We start from the raw sequence: 19,154 nt of genomic DNA, 5'->3' as shown, positions 1-19,154 counted from the left end.
GTGAAGAAAATTACTGTGACAAGGAAGTGCTTTCTTTAGAGCCCCATCTAAGCTAGCCTGCAGACTCGTCTACAATGGGTTTGAAACAACTCCAAGTGAGGCCTTCTGCAGTGTGAAAATCCTCCCAGATAGAGACAGATTGACGGTTCCTGCCATGCCCTGTCCTGCCCAGTCGCTGATTTCGGGAAATACTTTGGCAGGTTCGTGGGTCATGAAGTTGCCAGGTTTCTCTGGGGTTTGTAAGAGAACACCACAGGAAAATCAAGGGTGAAGCAAGAGCTCAACTCTTCACATGGGTATTGTTTGTGGTTACTGGAATAGAGAATGACCTTACCAAGGCCAATGTCATGTAGACACAAGAATTACGAAAGAGAGGGGGAGAGGTGAGCTAGTGGCGGCATAAAAAGACCAGCAGATGCCCCACAGCACTGCTCTTCCAGAGGCAAGATCAACCAAGATGAGGTGGGTCACAGCTTTCTCTCCTGCCTTTCCTCTGGTTCTTCATTTCATTCTTTGCATACATTGGTGGAGATGCAGAAATAGAATAAAAAGCAGGGCAAATGGGCCAAATTATAGTGAACTAAAGGGCTTCGTGGGTTCAATCTTCTCCTTTTCTGTATCCATAGACAGTGCTGTCTTTCCCAGGAGATGTGATTTACTCTCAGGAGTGTCTTTTTCCTTGAGGTTGCATTTTTGTCTTTGTAAGAGATGTCATCAGCCCCCGTAGTAGGCTTCCTGGCATTTTGAATATATTTACTAGCAGATATTTTCCTCTTTAAAAATGTATAAGAAGACTAATAGCAACATATTTGAATGACACAATTAACTGACTAGTACCTGGGATACACATGAGTACCTGGGATACATCTCATTAAGGCACTCAGATCTTATAAAAACAAAAAGACAATGTTGAAATAAAAACATTAGAAACTTTTTGTTTTGAGACAAAGTCTCACTTTGTGGCCAGGCTGCAGTGCAGTGGTGTGATCTCAGTCACTGCAACCTCTGCCTCCTGGGTTCAAGTGATTCTCCTGTCTCAGCCTCCCAAGTAGCCAGGACTACAGGTGTGTGCCACCATGCCCAGATAATTTTTGTGTTTTTAGTAGAAACGGGGTTTCACCATGTTGACCAGGATAGTTTTGGTCTCTGGACCTTGTAATCTACCCGATTCGGCCTCCCAAAGTGCTGGGATTACAGGCGTGAGCCACCGCGCCTGGCCTAGAAACTATTTTAATAGTAGCAAGTAGTGCCTGAATGGCCAGTGTCTGTTAGTGGACGGTGAACTGGCAGGTGGCGCCTGTGCGTCAATGCTCATGGCCAGAGTCCTGCTTTCAGATACCAGTACTCTTCCAGGTGACCTGCTGACATTTTGGGGCTCGAGATACATTTCCTAAAGGTGAATTGTCATAAAATACTAGAAATAACCACATAAGTATTTTAAATTATATATTTAAGGAGCCTTTTATTACGGAAAATTTCAGGAAGTATAGGGAATGGCATAATAAGCCCTGTGTTCCCGTCTTTTGAGTTATCTACATTTTATTAGCAGTATCTTTCAGGTGCTGAGGGAGATTTCTCTTTCCTGGAGGGCTCCTGTATTACTGCAAATGTACTTCCCTGAATGTGGCCAGAAACTGGGCCACCCCACCCCAACCTACGCTTCTTCCTATTTCTCTATGCAGAACTTCCAGCAGGACTTCTAAGCTTGCTGGAAGCTTAGTAGCTCAGAAGCTGCTACATTGTGTATGTGCAGGGGAGGGCAACTTCTTGGTCCTAGCACTTCCATATATCGATTTTCTTTTCTGGCTGCTTAGTGGGAGGAATGTGTGTGCATGCATGTGTGCGTGTGTGTGTGTGTGGATGCACACAGGTGCTGTGAAGCAGGGAGACCAGCTTTCCACTCCTTCTTGTCTTCTCTCTGCAGTGCCCTGGGAGCTGTCATTGCCCTCCTGCTGTGGGGACAGCTTTTCGCAGTGGATTCAGGCAACGATGTCACGGATATTGCAGGTCAGTCTTTGAGCTGGGTAGGAGCGTCATCCCTGGTGCGGCATCCCACTCTGACCCTCTTGGGTCTGCACTCTTGCTTTCCGAGAACACCCAGTTCCCCCTTCTTATCTCAACCTCTGGGCTTTCAGGACCTTGAAGAACATTGGGGATCCTGCCAGAAATAAGGGAGCTTGCCCTTCCACTGGCTTCTATTTGGGGTAGAAGGAGACTGATGTGCAGAGCAGCGTCCTCTCATCTGACTTTTCACGGGTCTCTGGGAATAATTTCCAAAGAGTAAACTCCCTAGCTTGTCTTTCTTTGCAGATGACGGCTGCCCAAAGCCCCCTGAGATTGCAAATGGCTATGTGGAGCACTTGGTTCACTACCACTGTAAGAAATACTATAGACTGCGCACAGAGGGAGATGGTAAGACCTGGACAACTGCCTCAGTACCCTATACACAACCCCTGCTCCGACATTTCCATGAGGGGTGGTGCTGGGGTGAGTGGCCAGAGAGTTGATGTACTCTCCTTGGAGCCAGGAGATTTAGATTCTAAGAAGCATTTTGTCGCCAGCAGCTGTGGCCCTTTGGGCAGACTAACCTCTGTCAGCCTCAAGTTTTCTCTTTTGTTAAGGGAAGGCAATGCCATGCAGCCTACCTATCTCAGAGTCAGATTCACATCTCCAGCAGGAGAGGTGGGAAAAGAAGGAACACTGATGGTGACAAGTCACCCTCACCTAGTGAGTCTTGCATTCCTGGCAATGCTCTAAGTGCTTTACACTTATTTGCTCACTTAGTCCTCATAATATCCCTCTGAATGGAGATTATCCCAACTTTGCCAATAAGGAAACTGAGGCACAGACAGGTTGAGTGTCTTGCCCAAATTCAGGCAGTCTGTAAGAGGCAGAGTCAGGATATGAACCCTGAGCCCTCCCTGTACTGCCCGGCTGTGTCCACAATGACCACAGTCTGTTCTTCTGGGCATAACTGGCGTCGAGGCACTTGGCTTCCAGCACAGCACTCCCTCCCTTCCTCCTCCTCATATTCTCCCTCCTTTTCCCCTTTCTAACTCCTCCCCTCCCCAACTCTTCTTTTTAATTCTTCTGCTTAAATGCCTTCTCACTCTGCACTGGGTCCAGGCTTGACTTCTCTTTTGGCTCATTTCTTGCCTTTTGTTTCAGGGGTGTACACCTTAAACAGTGAGAAGCAGTGGACAAATAAGGCTGTTGGAGATAAACTTCCTGAATGTGAAGCAGGTGGGTGCTGAGCACTTAAGAGCCCAGGCGGGCATGTCCTAGAGGCACAGGTTTCTGATGCGGCTTCCCTTGAGTACACAAGAGCCCAGAGGAGGGATGTGGGAGAACCGTAACTGGCCAGGGAGAGAGACTCAGGCAGTTAGGTGATGACTCCCTAAGGATCACCAAGGGTCTAAGGGTCTTGTTCATCAGGGCCTGAAGGGCATTGGCTGAATCCACTATCTACATTGCCCACAGATCAGGAGAGCCTGTGCATACAGAGAGCCTGCCAGAGAGCCCTGGGTCTAAGGAGAAGCAAGCTCCAGAGAGAACAAGTCAAGGGATGACATTAAATCTTAATCCCTGGAAGCCTAGCAGGAGGCTGGACGTGGGCTGGGACTCCTGCTTCTGGTTATTAGGAAGAGCTGTTGCTCTCTCCTTTCCCTCTCAGAACTGGAGGCATCGGCCCAGCCTCTCCTGCTCTTAGTGGTGCAGAACTGCTCCATCTACAAAATCTGAACTCCAGGCAGCGCTGCTCTGGATTCCTCTTTCTTCAGAGAGAACGAATTATTGTAGCTCCTAGCCCTTTCAATGAACTTCAGGGAATGGGAGAAATTCCTTTGTTGGGATAATTGTTTAAATATAATACAGTTCATCAACCAGGGCTCAAAAATCTCTGTATTTCTCATTTCCTTTCTTAGAAAGGCTGGAAATAGAGCTTTGTGTAATGCAAACAATTAAAAAAAAAACAACAGAATTATTTTAAAACTACAACTATTGGAAATGAGATGAGCAGGTGGTAAGGGCAAAGCATTTAAACTTTCTAGTTTACGCAGCAGTGACAGCCACCAATGGTTTCACCCGTCTTTCTCATATGGGGAGGCTCTTGCACGTTCCACTCAAGAGTGTCTTGCTCTTCTTGACAGTATGTGGGAAGCCCAAGAATCCAGCAAACCCGGTGCAGCGGATCCTGGGTGGACACCTGGATGCCAAAGGCAGCTTTCCCTGGCAGGCTAAGATGGTCTCCCGCCATAATCTCACCACAGGGGCCACGCTGATCAGTGAGCAATGGCTGCTGACCACAGCTAAAAATCTCTTCCTGAACCATTCAGAAAATGCAACAGCAAAAGACATTGCGCCCACTTTAACACTCTACGTGGGGAAAAATCAGCTTGTAGAGATTGAGAAGGTGGTTCTACACCCTAACTACTCCCAGGTAGACATTGGGCTCATCAAACTCAAACAGAAGGTGCCTGTTAATGAGAGGGTGATGCCCATCTGCCTACCTTCAAAGGATTATGCAGAAGTAGGGCGTGTGGGTTACGTGTCTGGCTGGGGGCGAAATGCCAACTTCAAATTTACTGATCATCTGAAGTATGTCATGCTGCCTGTGGCTGACCAAGACCAATGCATAAAGCACTATGAAGGCAGCACAGTCCCCGAAAAGAAGACACCAAAGAGCCCCGTCGGGGTGCAGCCCATACTGAACGAACACACCTTCTGTGCTGGCATGTCCAAGTACCAGGAAGACACCTGCTATGGTGATGCAGGCAGTGCCTTTGTTGTTCACGACCTGGAGGAGGACACATGGTACGCGGCTGGGATCCTAAGCTTTGATAAGAGCTGTGGCGTGGCTGAGTACGGTGTGTATGTAAAGGCGACTTCCATCCAGGACTGGGTTCAGAAAACCATAGCTGAGAACTAACGCAAGCCTGGCTGGATGCCTTTGCCTGAAAGCATGATTTCAGCCTGGAGGAGGGCAAAGTGGATGGGAGTGGACGGGATAAGACGTGGTTTGAAGCTGATGGGTGCCAGCTCTGCGCTGCTGAGTCAGTCAATAAAGAGCTTTCTTTTGACTCATTTCTGTGTTGTGTTCAGTCTTGAGAATTTTTTATTCTTTGATGGTCCAGGGTAGCAAAAAGGTATAGAGTCTACAGGGAGTATGGCAGAAAATACCCCAAACCCACTGCGAATCCCTAAGGTGATACAAACTGTTCCATCTTAGGGAATCATGCTCACTGATTCAGTGCTTGTTGGATGCCAAGTCCCAGAAAGACAATTGTTGTCCTTGTTTTACAGACAAGGAAACAAAGACTCAGAGAAGGTAAGTGATTTGCTCAAGGTTACATAGCTATGAAACAGTGAAGCTGAACTTTGAACCCATGTCTGTTTGCTACAAACTCAGAGCTCTTTTCACTGCATCCTGCTGCCTCTTCAAAGGTAATAAGGAGAAAGGGCGTGGGCCTGGTGAGGAAGAGGCTAGCTCAAAATAGGATGGGAAATAGGACGGGAAAGAGCTTTGACACAGACAGTACTTCAGAGTTTGTGATCTAATCTACCAGCACTCCAGAAAACAAAAGATGATGAACGGAAAGGCAGGATTTCTGGACTTGCTGGTCCAAATCACAGCTTGGCCCACAAATTTGCTAAGTAATTTAGGCTTCCAGGCCATGAGTTCCTGGTCTCTTCCATGAAGGACTTGAGCCAGGCGATGGCTATTGTCCCTATCAGCAATAACCTTTGGGGACTCGGTAAAGAGTGGGGAGGTAGAGTCCCTGCCTCAGTAAAAGCTGCTTTTCCTACTTGGAACAAACCCATCCTTCACCAGGAATCAAATGCAAGCTGTCTGAGCCTCCTCTCCCGATAGCAGGTCATGCTATGAAGGGTCTCCCAGAAAAAAGGTTCTGAACTCTGATAAACAGAAACTGTTCTAAGAGAACTTTCTCTTGCTACAAGCTTTCAACAACCTGACCAATCACCAATGCACCTTCTTTTCATGCCAAAATATGGGCCCTTCTTTTCAGGGTATAAAATGACACTGATGTCACTCTCTCTCAGCAGGGTCTGGCCATCTCTGTAAAGCTCTCCTCACAGGCACCCTGCAGATTCATCAGTAAACTTCAACAGGTTAGCACTAGTAGGCCAACATGACACACACCTATATTCTAGAACCTGTGAGAGATAATAGCCAGAAACTGGAAAATAACAGTCAAACTCTTAGAAAACAATGCCTCTCAGAATACGGTAACTGACACCTTTTCCTCTGGTAGTTTTCTTCAGCACCAAGTCCCCTGTAACAAGAAGCACTCCCTTGCTAAAGAACTGTCTGATTGTATTAAGTGGCTTCTGGTAGAACAACAGTAAAAGAAAAGCTCGGGTGTTCTTCTCTGCCTCCCTCCCCAGCACTACCTCGTGTCCTCAGCCTATGGGCTTCAGCCACACCAAGCTCCTTGTTGCTCTCTGAGGCCAGGCCATCTCCAGCCCCCGGGCTTTATTTCCTCGGGGGCCCTCTGCTGAAATTCCCTTCCCCTTCCTGTATAAGCACCTCCTACTCTCCTTCCAGATAGATGCGGGCACTGTCTCCTCTCAGGACCTTTTCTGCCCTCCAGGAGCCATCTGTACTTAACGTAGCTTTCAGCATAGGATGGGGCATACAACAGGCACTTATTACTTGTGGAATGGAAAGCAACTAAGATAGGATCAAAAATACAAAGCAGGACTTGAGAGAAAGATGACTGAAAGCCCTCGGGAGAAGACCCCCGAATTTTGCGCATGCCGGTTCTGAGTTTTGGCTGGCAGGCTGAGCACTTACTGTACCTCAAATACTGTGTGATCTGGGCTGAAGAACAGAAAACCCGACTAATAGTGGCTTAGGCAAAAAGAAATTTTATTCTTTCACAGAAGTCTGGAGGGAGGCAGATCCAGAGTTCACGCAGTAGCTCAATAATATAAGGGATCGGGGCTCTTTTTGTTCTTAGCATATCGATGTTTACCTGACGCTGGGCACCTTGTGGGCCTAGGATGGCTGTTGCAGCTCCATGCATCAGGATTAAACCAGTGGCAGGAAGTGTAGGATGGGAGAGGACAGAGGTGGTGGGCTCCTTCTCTCTTTTTGTTGTGTCTTATTCCTGGAGGGACTCCCTCCTTTCATCAGCAGGGTCACAAGCAGTGCCCAGCAGCCTTCCCCCTCTGCCTCAGGAGCTAGAAACAAGCTCATGGCACTCCTCCCTGCAGAAAGGCGTGGAATGGAGCCCCTGGTAAACGTGGCTGGACTTGCAGTGACAGTGCTTCCCTGAACGGGACTGGGCTTCTGTTGGTGAGAAGGTCAGCAGCTGCTAAGCAGATCACAAGCTGCCTCACCTGCGGCCCTCCAGCTCTGCGCCCACCCACTCCTTCTAATGAGTCAGTTTCAATAAGCACCATGAGGTTTTGAGAGGAGTGGTAACTTGCCCATGGTTGTGCCAGGTGCCCCTGGAAGAGCAAGAATTCTCCACAAAGTTATTTAAACAGGCAAATACCATACAGGTGACATTTCATTCTAACACTTCTGACATCTCTTTTAGTTTAGAGCCCTAGTAATAAAATTTTCTGCCTCAGGAAGAGGCAGCAGTTTTTGGGTAAAATCTGCTCCTGCTAAGGGTGGCTAATTCATAGTTTTACCTCAGCAGAGTGGTGGAGGGTCAAGGTTCCAATTCTGTTTTCATATTCAATTTTATAACAAAAACATAATTAAAGGAGCCAACCAGGACAATATTTAAAAGCCAGAGCCAAAAAGGCTCCAAAATAAAACAAAATTGTCTGCTCCGTTAATTATCTGAAGAGAAACTACGGTAATAGGAACTGGAGATGGGAAAGCATGAGTGTCGTACGAGCGGAGGAACGGGTGAAGGGGTGTGTGTCTGTGTGAGCGTGTGTGAGCGCACACGTGCGCGTGTGTGTAGTGTACACGCATGCACCTATCTAGGGTAGAAAATAAGTATTTTTGCTTCCATGGAAATTGACTTTCCAGTTCACTGTGTATCAAATGAAGATGGTTCAATCAAATTGTACTAGCCAATGTCTGGAAGGATTCTGTATTAAAGGGATAAAGAAAAACATTATAAAGAGAAGTGAAAAAGTCACCGTGGGAGAAAATGAACACCACTGACTTGGCTGCTCTGAGGCTCGCAGGGTGTAGACAGGCATTCCAGGTCATCAGAGAACCAGCGGGGTCTTTGCTCAGGGGCCGAGTTTTCTATAGGCAAGTCAAACCTCTTCTCCTCTGGGACACTGGGCATTTTTCCAAAGGACTCCAGAAAAACAGCATGGCTGGATTCAGGTATCATGTCAAGATGGGCCTTTTTCTTCATCTCTGACAGCAGTTACTGTGCTAAATGTCTTGATAGAGAAGGTCATATTTGGGAATATTCTTGGGATCAATAGGACTTTGGACAATAAGCTTCCCCCTCATTGCTCCTCGATAGATGACTTCAACCAAATCTATGAAGTCTTGTTTGGTTTTGAAACTTCCCACAAACTTAGTGTGATCTGGAGAGCTAGACAGCACAGAAGAGAAACAACTGCTCTAAGAACTCTGAAAAATCACTTGTTGAAGACTTTCAGGATAAACAAAATGAACCATAGCTTTATTTTCTTCTTGTCAATGAGACTTCAGACAGAAAGCCCAACATTAATTTTTTAATCTTTTTTTTCCATTTGGTAAATGACTAAACCCAGTGCAGTGGGCCACTTGAATGAAAGCTCTGTCATGCGAAAAGATTCAGCTTCAAATCTATTTTAATCCCAAAATCTGCTTTTATCACTTCTCAAATCATAAGCAGAATTCACCAAGTGCTGGAGTGCGCACTGTTTCTTGGTTCGCTGTTGTTGTTTTTGCCTGGGCACTGTGCAAAGCCCATTCACTAGTCACGGTCTTTAAGATCTAGTCACTTACACTTTTGAGTTGTAGGTATTAAAAACATTGTTTTTTTAGAAAACTATCTCAAACACCGGGTATGTTACTGTAAAAATTTTGAAGAAAGAAATAAAATCAGCAATGAGGCCAGAGGACATTTTTCAGTGTATATCCGTCCTATCTTGTGTGTGTGTGTGTGTGTGTGTGTGTGTGTGCGCGTGTGCACGCGCGCTTATATACATTTCTTTTTTCCTCAACACTGGGAATTATGTCATACAAATTATTTGGTAATGTGCTTTTTTCAGTTAACATATATTTCTTTCAGTCATTAAATATGCATCTACAACATCATATTAAAATCCTGGAAGTGTAATTACAGGTTTAAAAAATTTAAACATTTTTAAGTGTTTTGATACATAATGTTGAACTGGCCCTGTTAAAAGGTTGTGCCAAATTAATACTTACAGCAAATGTGTTCTGGTAGAATAAACAGCTTTAAAACACCGTTTTTTTTTTTATTTTTGAGACGGAGTCTTGCTCCATCACCCAGGCTGGAGTGTAGTGATGTGATCTCTGCTCACTTCAACCTTTGCCTTCCAGGCTCAAGTGATTCTCCTGCCTCAGCTTCTTGAGTAGCTAGGATTACAGACTCCCACCATCATACCCAGCTAATTTTTGTATTTTTAGTAGAGATGAGGTTTCACCATGTTGGCCAGGCTGGTTTTGAATTCCTGACCTCAAATGATCCACCTGCCTTAGCCTCTGAAAGTGCTAGGATTACAGACGTGATCCACTGTGCCCAGCATAAGACACTTTAAAACAGATAATATTCCACACACTTTCACATAAAGACAAATAGGGTACACAAATCTAGACAAGTGAATTCCTCAACCACAGTAAGAAATGGTCAGAATCATGGATGCATCCAACCACAAATATGAAGTATTAGACGGTAACTGGATAGAGTGGAAGGCATTAAAGAAGACTTCATGTTACTTATTCTTGACAGGCTTTGCTGAAGAATGATTTAAAATTCTCTGAGTGGTGAAAAGCAGGAAACTTTGTACGAGAGAAGCACATTTTAGTCTGCTGGAAGGAATGCGTCTTTTGTAAATGCCACTTACCAGTCAAAAGCTTAAGAACAACTACATACTTGTTTCAAATGAAATTCCTAGGAAAATGTTAAGAGTTCTTTCTTTAGCTAATATAGCTATTTTATATTTTATAGACTGAAGGATGGTTAGTGCTTTGCAAACTACTATTTCTTCACACTTAGGTTGGAAATTAAAATTTGACAAACCGTGTGTATGCATTATTTTTTAAATTAAAACATAAAATTTGACAATCATACTTGAAACAGTTTGTAGCAAGGTTTTGCATAAAAAATTAGAGCATGCATCCACTGAAGCAACAGTACTGATATAAGGCTCACAGAGCCAACATCACATGCAAATAGGCAACTACTGAAACTGCTTACCAAAGGAAACTTTCAAAGCTGCAATACCTTCATATCAATGACACTTACCCATAATCCACTTTCATATGCTGCCCATTGAAGAAAAAGACAGTAGATGGAATATAACTGATGTCAAAATACTGTGTATAAACTGGAGTTTGGTCCACATCTACCAGGTATATAGTAGCCATTTTACTTAAGTCAGAAGAGGTCTTAGAAAGCTGCAAATAATGAGAGAGACAAAGGTTACAATATGAGAGGCAGCTAATGTTTCTTCTGTGAAACTCGTGACTACAATCGAGTATTCTATTCGAAAAAACTCCTGGGCCAACAAAGCAGCTCACGTTGCTCCCCTATTAGACACGTAACCTCATCCTCCAGAGTCTCAGTCATTGCAGACTGGGTTAGGAGGGGACCTTGGGGAAAACTGTGTGAATCTATTTCTTCCTTTGTTTTATTTGAATGTTTTATAAAAGTAATCCATGCTCATTCAACTTAGAAATATGTAATATGGATACTGAAGCTCCCTATATTCTCCTTCCTCCCAATCCTCCCAGAAATGATAATCATGATTATTAGTAGCAGACAGTTGGATGACATTACTATGTGGTAACTGTTCTAAGTGCTTAACATTTGTTATCTCATTTAATCCTTACCACATTCTTATGAGGTATGTGCTACTAGAGTCCTCATTTTATAAATAAGGAAACGGCTGCACAGGGAGGGAAAATAACTTGGCTCAGGTCACACAGCTCCTGAGCAGTAGGGCTGGGATTTGAACTTCAGTAGCATGGCTTCAGAGTCTACACTACTGACCTCTGTGGTATTTCCTCCTCCCTACAGCTGACGATGGAATCCTCTGGTCCTTTTCTCCCCAGGGTAACACATCAGACCCTCATTGTAACCACAGAAAAGAGGATTCATATGCTCAGCTATTACATGGGAGGGGAGCAGTGGAAACGGCAGGAAGAGGTCTTAGTTCTGGGTTAAGTCTCTACGCAATGAACAGACAAGAATACTCCCATGCTGTCCCATCTTCCTCCTCCTTTCTACTCAGAATGTGAAGACGTGCTGTGAACCAGAGATTATCATCAGGTACATACTGGAGGCAGCACACTAGAAAAGAGTATTTGCAGCTACAGAAAACTGAGTTCAAATCCTGGCTCTGAAATTTAATGGATCAGTGCCTGTGAAAAGCTACTTGACAGTTCTGGCACTTTTTTCTCCCACTGGGAAATGGGGCTACTAGTATCCTACTGCTGCGAGCACTGAAAAGCTAATGTTCACAGATGCTTGTTAATAGTTTTCTGCTCTTCCATCGCCTTGCTGGTGAAACAGCACTGACAGCTTCTAGCGGGTAAGGACATCCAAGGCAGATACAGCACACACAGGTGTGGGGGTTCGGCTCAGGGCAGGCACACGATCAGCTCTTGGTGAACTAACAAATGAACAGCTGACTACTCCCTTTCATACCCTATGCAGATGCTGAAGTGAGAATATGTAGATTATTAATAAAAACCACTTATGTTAGACATTCACTTACAATATCATCTAGCTGCAGACAGACAGGATCTTCATCTCTCCCGAACCTGAGAACCAACACCTTCTCAGCAGTACTTTTTATCGCCTGATCTACTTCCTTTTTGCTAGTCAGCTTGGGCAGTAGAAAGCTCATCTTGAAATAACCCAAATGTGACTCCTCACTCTCACTCCTGAAATAAAGGCGCAATGTTTAAAGACAGTTTAGAGTAAGTATATGAGCCCTTGTTAAAAAAAAAAAAAAATTAATTCACAGAGTAGGTAATGTATTCACACGGCATAAAAAGAAACATCATAGAAAGGTAATACTGTGGAGTTTCCCCCTCCTTGTCCCTGCTCCCTGGGCCCAGTTTTCACTGATCCCTCCCCCAGCCCAGATAACTGCTCTCATTAGTTTCTCATGTATCTTTCAGAGTTTTGTTATGCATTTGCAAAAAAATGCAATTATGTGTTTCTCTATATATATTTTTCTCTCTCTCCCCCAAAGATAGAGCCTATTGTATCAGTTAGTGTTCCGGCAGGAAAGTGATGAGACTCACAGATTTGGTAATTTGAAGGCAGTTTAACTAAGGCAAGTGTAGAAAAGCCACAAGGTAAAGTGCAGTACTTTGGGGCTAGTAACAGCGGGATGCTGTACCCACCCCTAGGCCATGGGAGGAAGGGGCCATGGAAGGAAGCAGTTGTAAGCATTGTGTGGTAAAGAGAAGTGAGTGGAGAGGACGGTGTATAGGAGGGCGGCCTGCGGTTAAGGGTTACAGCCACCCTCCTCCCTCCCTCCTACCCCTGCTCGTGCTACCACAGGCTGACTCCAACTGGAACCAGAAGGCAGGGGACTGCTAAGGCAGGCAAGCTTCCCGGTCCAAGAGCATTCTAGAGGAGGATGAAGAATGGCTGTGGAAGGACAAATGGCAGGTGTTCCTGGCTCACACACTTAGTCTACTCTTCTGCACTTTTCATTATTTTGAATCTAACCGATGAAGATTACTCCATAACTCTATATAGAGAGCATCCATATTCTTTGCCATGGCAGCATATTATTTCTTTCATGTGTTACACTTTTTAAACAGTCCTTTATTGTGGACATTATATTATTACAAGTCCTGGCTTAAAGATTCTCGATACACAACTTACTAGGTGCACCTCATTACATGGCAAATAGATCGATTAAGAGTGTATGTGAAAACCACAATTCCATAAACAAATCATAAAATACTGAGGTGGAAGGGGCCTAATCCAGCCCTGTCATTTTACAAACTGGCTTGCTTACAGTTGCACTTCCTGCTACAACATCAAGGACCAGAGTACAGGCCACCAAAATTCTAGTCCAGGGGTCCTTCTACTACAATGAGCTATTTTCAGAAAGATTGGAAGAAATTTCATTTTTGAGAAACTCTTTGACCACGAAGTTTAATTTTGTGGACATCAATAAGAGACACCGTTGAGATACTCGGTATTTTGAATTCAGTTCCAAATACGGAAAGGGAGGATTTTTCTATATTTTTTTGTCACAAGTCACATTTTAAGATATGAATTAAGCCAGGCATGGTGACTCATGTCTGTAATTCCGGCACTTTGGGAGGCCAAGGTGGGTGGATCACCTGAGGCCAGGAGTTCAAGACCAATCTGGCCAATGTGGTGAAACCCCATCTCTACTAAAAATACCAAAAATTAGCCAGCGTGGTGACAGGCGCCTGTAATCCAAGCTAGTCGGAGGCTGAGGCAGGAGAACTGCTTGAACCCTGGAGTCGGAAGTTGGGATCACTCCATTGTACTCCAGCCTGGGCAATAAGAGCAAAACTCCGTCTCCACACACACACAAAAATAATTAATAAAAATTCACCCAGGAAATAATGTTGTTCCAGCTATAGATCATACTCTAAATACGGACACTAATGGCCCAAAGGGACATCATCAAATGTGAGCAGCAGAACAAATTACCAATGAAAGGGAAGGTCAAAGAGAAGATGGATCTATCCCATTAGAATTCAAACAAACAGCAACTCCTCTGCGTTACTGATCAAAAGGAGAAGGTAAGGGGAGAACAAAGTTGTCAGTGGCGAGGCCATGGGTGGAACTGGACAAATGTTGGAAGGAGGAGAGGAAAACTAAGATCACATCTAAGAAAATGTCCATAGCAAACGATATCCACAGAGAATTCCCAAAAGAAGAGGTACAAATGGACAGTAAATAAATTTGAATAGTTAAGCTTTACTAATAAGCAAAGAAAAGCAAATTAAAAGATACGTTTAAAAATTCACTGAATTGGCAAAAATTAAACAAGATAGTGGTACACAATAACGGCAAGAGTATGACTGTAGAGGCAGGTACAGGGAGTCCTTGCTGGAATGTAGACACAGAAACCTTTATGGATAGAAAGCTGACATACTCTTTGACCAATAATTCCACTTCTTTCCTCTCTCCCTCTCTTTTTTTGAGAAGGGGTCTCGCTATGTTGCCCAGGCTGGTCTCAACCTCCTGGGCTCAAGCAATCCTCCCGCCTTAGCCTCCCGAGTAGCTGTAACCTCAGGCAGCGCCACTACTGCAGAAACACCAAAAAAAGAGGAAGAAACATAAACTTTGAACCCACTTTTGTACAGAACCTAACTGCAATGTATTCCAGAAAAACAACTAGAAATAAACATCCCCAAACACCATCAGTCGTCATCTCTGCGTGTGAACGTATGGGTGATTCTTATATACAGCGCGGCGCGCGTCTTTATTTTCCAAAATATCCCATATATACATTTAAAGTCACCTGTATTGCGCTGCTCCTGGCCCACAGCGCTACGAACCGTGGCACTTACCTTACTCGTCCACGCCGCCTCCCTCCCTTCCCCTTCGCGGCTGTCAACAACTCCTCGAAAGAGCCAGGACGCGGGTTACTCCTTTCAACTGCCCCAAGCGGGACCGGACCCTAAGGCCCTCGGGCTGTTGCCTAGCAACCCCCGTGGCCTCGCTGGCGGGAAGGAAGCCTAATAGGAAAACGCGCAAGCGCAGAAAGAAAACTCGTTCTTCGGTCGGCCCCGCTCAATAGTCCAATAAGCAGAAGGGCCTCTACTTTGCGCGGCTCTGACCAGAAGTCTTACGTCATCTCTGCCAGTATCGAAAATGGTCGACTTTTCCCTCCTTTTCCTGCCGCCAGACCAGAGGCGGGATGTCGTCTCTTAGACTAAGAGTGATTGGTCACAAGGAGACTCGGAAGTGTCTCTGATCAGAGCCCCAGAGGAAGCCAGGAGAGTTCGGTCGCGTTCCGTTCCACACTTGGATCCAGGAATCGGCATGTGATAGGCTGCTCTCTATGGTACCTTTGGGCGGATAGAGGGGGCCGCGCAAGGTATTAAGGGACAATAATGGCCGCGTTCAAGGTGTGGATTTTGGCTCCTTGAGGCTGTCTAAGCGAGGTGTGGCAGCGCCGGCGCCCCAGATTCTGGGACTGAAGGGTCCCAAGAGTCACGCTTGGTGAGTTGAGAGTCCCTTCTTCCTTATTGATATTCCCTTCGCCAATCATGGCGGCTCCGGGCGGCAGATATTGGTTCCCTGCTCACGTCGGGGCCCCGGTTTGGGGAGTTCCTCTGTCGTCCCTGTTACCCACCTTGCCTTACTCACCTCAGGGATGTTGCCTCCATCCTCCCCGCCTTGTCCTTTCTCCTTGTTCTGGTCAGATCCTGCTGCCTGGAGCGGCCTCGCTGAGATCCAGAGATGCTGCCTGGAGCGGCCCTGCTCCCTCTCTCAGGCCTCCGTCTTAGCCCACCCCAGACTGTCACCTTGTGTCTTCCTATGCTCTCTCACAGTGCTGTTTATACCGGGCAATCTGGGGGGCGATCTGTCCTACTAGAATATCAGCTCCAGGTGGGCGGGGATTTTTGTTTTGTTCTGTTCTCTGTTGCTACTGCCGAGAACTACGTTTGGCTTAGGGAGGCCCTTAGTGAATAATTGTCGAATAAATGAATCCAGGTTCCTTCTTCCCTGGCTTCCTCGTATCCCTTGTAGTTTCTTTGCCATTCATCCTTCTCCTTTGCTTTGATAACTTGTTGGAATGAGAGGAATTATCCAAGCACCCAGAACTAGAATATGTTGATGTGTGGGAGATGTGTAGTGAGAGGTAAAGAGGAATTTGTTTCAAGCGGAGTGCCAGAAGGCTTGTAGCCACTTAAATACTTCTCAGTAACACTTTTTCCTAATCTAGTGTTTCTCATAAATATTTTTGGTGAACATGGTTCGTTATTAAACTGATTTTGGCTGCTGTGAGTAAATTGTTTTCTGTAAAACGCAGCTAGGCCAAGAAAAGCCACTAACGTATGGAGAACATGGATGGTAGCCTTATGCCCATCTCTATGCTGCTGTACCTGATGTTTAAAGAGAGGGAGAGGTAGAACTCATGTAAAAAATTGGTGAGGGACCAATACTATATAGGAGGATAGCAAATAATATAATGTAGCAGTTAACATTTATGTAACTCTTATGGTTACATAAAGAACTACTCTTTATGGTTTCACATACAGTTTTTGTTTGACTCTCACAATAGCTTCATGGATTAGGTAAAGTAAAAATTATTTCTATTTAATAGATATGAAATTATGGCCAACCAAAGATTAAATTATTTGCTTATCATACAGGTGGAAAGTGTCAAGAGCTTGGTTTCTAATTGAGGTTTCTGACTCAAACTTAGTGGTATTTCCCCTACACCCCTGTGACAAATGACATCAGGCTCTAGAAAGTATCCCTTAGTGAGGCCTTTTATTGCCTCTTGGATCCTTGTGGGGGGTGGGGAGGAATATATGGTGTGTGTGTATCTGTTTGGGTGTCTGTTAGGGGTGGAAATAGGATCTTTGGAGATTGTCAGTGACTTGACGGAAAGGTCTTGGAGAGAGGCAGCAAAAGTAGTCCTGGTCTTAGGGGGAGATGAGGACGGTTAATCACCTAAATTTAACTGTAACTGTATTTATTCTGGGATATAGTAGAGCTGAGCCTTCTCCAGTAGCAAATGGTTTGCCTTCTTTCCAGAGAAATCCCATATCCTGTGATGGGGGACACCAGTGAGGATGCCTCTATCCATCGATTGGAAGGCACTGATCTGGACTCTCAGGTTGGCGGTCTAATTTGCAAGACCAAAAGTGCGGCCAGCGAGCAGCATGTCTTCAAGGCCCCTGCTCCTCGCCCTTCGTTACTGGGACTGGACTTGCTGGCTTCCCTGAAACGGAGGGAGCGAGAGGAGAAGGACGATGGGGAGGACAAGAAGAAGTCCAAAATCTCTTCCTACAAGGACTGGGAAGAGAGCAAGGATGACCAGAAGGATGCTGAGGAAGAGGGTGGTGCCCAGGCTGGCCGAAATATCCGGAAAGACAGGTAAAGGCCTTACAATGGTTTAGTCCACAGAGGGAAGTGAATGGAGGCCGGAAAATAACATCTCATTATCTCTCAGTTTTCCTGTTGGACATTTAGAGCTTTATGATTTTATGATGATTATGTAATATTGAGGGTAGGTAGGAATTTGTGGGGCAAAACAAATGTGGCTAAAGAGTAGACGGTAGAGGATAGAGATGCCTTGGATTATTGCCATATGTGAGCCTGCTGTACCAGGGAGAGAAAGTGGAAAAGGACAGATCACTTGTTTTTCGGGCAGAGTTTTTCTCCTATGGAGGGGCTCTATCTCTTGCCCTCCCTGTTTCAGACATTATCGATCTGCTCGGGTAGAGACTCCATCCCATCCTGGTGGTGTGAGCGAAGAGTTTTGGGAACGCAGTCGGCAGAGAGAGCGGGAGCGGCGGGAACATGGTGTCTATGCCTCGTCCAAAGAGGAAAAGGATTGGAAGAAGGAGAAATCGCGGGATCGAGACTATGACCGCAAGAGGGACAGAGGTAAACTGTTAAGCATAGTTCCTATTGTCCAGTAGCATTTGAATAAACACGGCACCCTTTTTCCTGTTGCAGGAGTTTTTACAACACCCCTAAGTTAGGGAGTCCTATTTGCATGATATACGCCTGAGTGGTTTTGACCCTGTTGGGATTGGGAATACTAGTTTCAGAAAAGAGCTGTTGCCTGTAACATAGCTGCTCTCCTTGAGTGTGTGGCCTTTGTTTTATTATGAAAATTGATGATAAAGGAGATAAGAAGGAATATATATAAGAGACTGGAGTTTATAACAGTATGGGTTATAGAGAAAGGACAGTGCTATGGAACAAAGCTAGACATAAAATCCAGTGCTGTCCATGCTCAGTATTAAGTTTTATAGCTGATAGAATTGTAACTATTAAAAAAGTGATTTACTGTAAACTTTTACTATTATTTTTGAATTCTTGCTGAAAAATAACTGTTACTGTGCGTTTGAAACTTTCTAGCCAGTAACTTTTTTCCCCTTGGGAGAATGGGCATAGCTGAGTTTCAGGAGCCTGCAGCTCACATTTGAGCAGTGCAGCTTGCACCTGCGAGTGAGTGGGCAGCCTGTCCTTTCTTTAGGGTGAAGATGGGTGTACCTTAGGGTGGGACACACGTTTCTATGCTTTGTGTGACTCTTCATAGATGAGCGGGATAGAAGTAGGCACAGTAGCAGATCGGAGCGAGATGGAGGGTCAGAACGTAGCAGCAGAAGAAATGAACCTGAGAGCCCACGACATCGACCTAAAGGTAGACTGTTTTGTTGGTTTGTGAGGGTTCAGGTGTATAAAAGGCAGAATGAGTGACTCTCATCTTTAGTGAGATGGCCGAGGCACTGAGTCAGAATTCCGATTCTACCATGAACATCTTGGCATGGTTGGTTCTGAGTCAGGTGGGCACAGCTCTGCACTTCTCCATTGGGGAATATGCTTACTGTGAGGCTGGTTTGCTGAATGGCCAGTTTTCCAAATGGCCCGGAAGAATAGGGAGCTAGAGGTAGAAGAAGGGTTTATTAAAAAGAACTATTTATATCCAAGAAGGGTGTATTTGTAGAGATAAAGTAAATATCCCTTAAAATGTTGTGATAAACACAGAATGAAAACTGGACCATTGGCCAGGTGCGGTGGCTCATACCTGTAATCCCAGCACTTTGGGAGGTTGAAGTGGGCAGATCACTTGAGGTCAGGAGTTCAAGACCAGCCTGGCCAACATGGTGCAACCCTGTCTCTACTAAAATACAAAAATTAGCCTGGTGTGGTGGTGGGCACCTATAATTTCAGCTACTTGGGAGGCTGAGGCAGGAGAGTCACTTGAACCCTAGAGGTGGAGGTTGCAGTAAGCCAAGATCATACTACTGTACTCTAGCCTGGGTGATAGAATGAGACCTC

At 45.1% G+C, this 19,154-nt stretch overlaps 3 protein-coding genes across 8 annotated transcripts in view; 2 read left to right on the top strand and 1 right to left on the bottom strand.

The window, feature by feature from the left end:
• Nucleotides 1-316: 316 nt before the first annotated feature.
• Nucleotides 317-5,082, top strand: LOC108311792 (haptoglobin). 2 transcript variants are annotated; one of them, XM_017539358.2, is made up of 5 exons: nt 317-462; nt 1,925-2,007; nt 2,311-2,412; nt 3,169-3,243; nt 4,149-5,082. In XM_017539358.2, the coding sequence occupies exons 1-5, from the start codon at nt 416-418 to the stop codon at nt 4,925-4,927; spliced, it is 1,086 nt and encodes a 361-aa protein (XP_017394847.1). In that variant the 5' UTR covers nt 317-415; the 3' UTR covers nt 4,928-5,082. The 2 variants fall into 2 exon arrangements, with proteins under 2 accessions (XP_017394847.1, XP_037598274.1); XM_037742346.1 differs by lacking the exon at nt 317-462 and having other exon boundaries at nt 1,818-2,007.
• Nucleotides 5,083-6,872: 1,790 nt separating this feature from the next.
• Nucleotides 6,873-14,943, bottom strand: TXNL4B (thioredoxin like 4B). Of its 2 annotated transcripts, XM_017539360.1 has the most exons (4): nt 14,696-14,943; nt 11,896-12,064; nt 10,422-10,573; nt 6,873-8,537 (listed from the first exon to the last, which is right to left on the bottom strand). In XM_017539360.1, the coding sequence occupies exons 2-4, from the start codon at nt 12,025-12,027 to the stop codon at nt 8,372-8,374; spliced, it is 450 nt and encodes a 149-aa protein (XP_017394849.1). In that variant the 5' UTR covers nt 12,028-12,064; nt 14,696-14,943; the 3' UTR covers nt 6,873-8,371. The 2 variants fall into 2 exon arrangements, with proteins under 2 accessions (XP_017394849.1, XP_017394850.1); XM_017539361.2 differs by lacking the exon at nt 14,696-14,943 and having other exon boundaries at nt 11,879-12,017.
• Nucleotides 14,944-14,976: 33 nt separating this feature from the next.
• Nucleotides 14,977-19,154, top strand: part of DHX38 (DEAH-box helicase 38) — an 18,684-nt gene continuing 14,506 nt past the window's right edge. Inside the window, exons 1-4 of one of the 4 annotated variants that reach the window (XM_037742345.1) lie at nt 14,977-15,192; nt 16,896-17,237; nt 17,563-17,750; nt 18,412-18,516. In XM_037742345.1, coding sequence (XP_037598273.1) covers nt 16,915-17,237; nt 17,563-17,750; nt 18,412-18,516 — 616 coding nt within the window. In that variant the 5' untranslated portion in view covers nt 14,977-15,192; nt 16,896-16,914. Of the gene's footprint in view, nt 15,356-15,408; nt 15,437-16,895; nt 17,238-17,562; nt 17,751-18,411; nt 18,517-19,154 lie in introns of those variants that run through there. The other 3 variants (XM_017539357.2, XM_017539356.2, XM_037742344.1) reach the window with 3 other exon arrangements.

Source organism: Cebus imitator, unplaced genomic scaffold, assembly GCF_001604975.1.
Source record: "Cebus imitator isolate Cc_AM_T3 unplaced genomic scaffold, Cebus_imitator-1.0 Scaffold118, whole genome shotgun sequence".
Taxonomy (NCBI): domain Eukaryota; kingdom Metazoa; phylum Chordata; class Mammalia; order Primates; family Cebidae; genus Cebus; species Cebus imitator.
Note: the sequence above shows the minus strand (reverse complement) of the source record. Positions and strands in the feature narration are given on the sequence as shown.

Coding starts and splice junctions, on each gene's coding strand:
- LOC108311792 (XM_037742346.1), top strand. CDS start 1,833: ATGCATGTGTGCGTGTGTGTGTGTGTGGATGCACACAGGTGCTGTGAA. Junction 2,413..3,168: donor ACTGCGCACAGAGGGAGATG/GTAAGACCTGGA, acceptor CTTTTGTTTCAG/GGGTGTACACCTTAAACAGT. Junction 3,244..4,148: donor ACTTCCTGAATGTGAAGCAG/GTGGGTGCTGAG, acceptor TCTTCTTGACAG/TATGTGGGAAGCCCAAGAAT.
- TXNL4B (XM_017539360.1), bottom strand. CDS start 12,027: ATGAGCTTTCTACTGCCCAAGCTGACTAGCAAAAAGGAAGTAGATCAG. Junction 10,574..11,895: donor GTCTGCAGCTAGATGATATT/GTAAGTGAATGT, acceptor CATTATTTGCAG/CTTTCTAAGACCTCTTCTGA. Junction 8,538..10,421: donor CATATGAAAGTGGATTATGG/GTAAGTGTCATT, acceptor TGTGCTGTCTAG/CTCTCCAGATCACACTAAGT.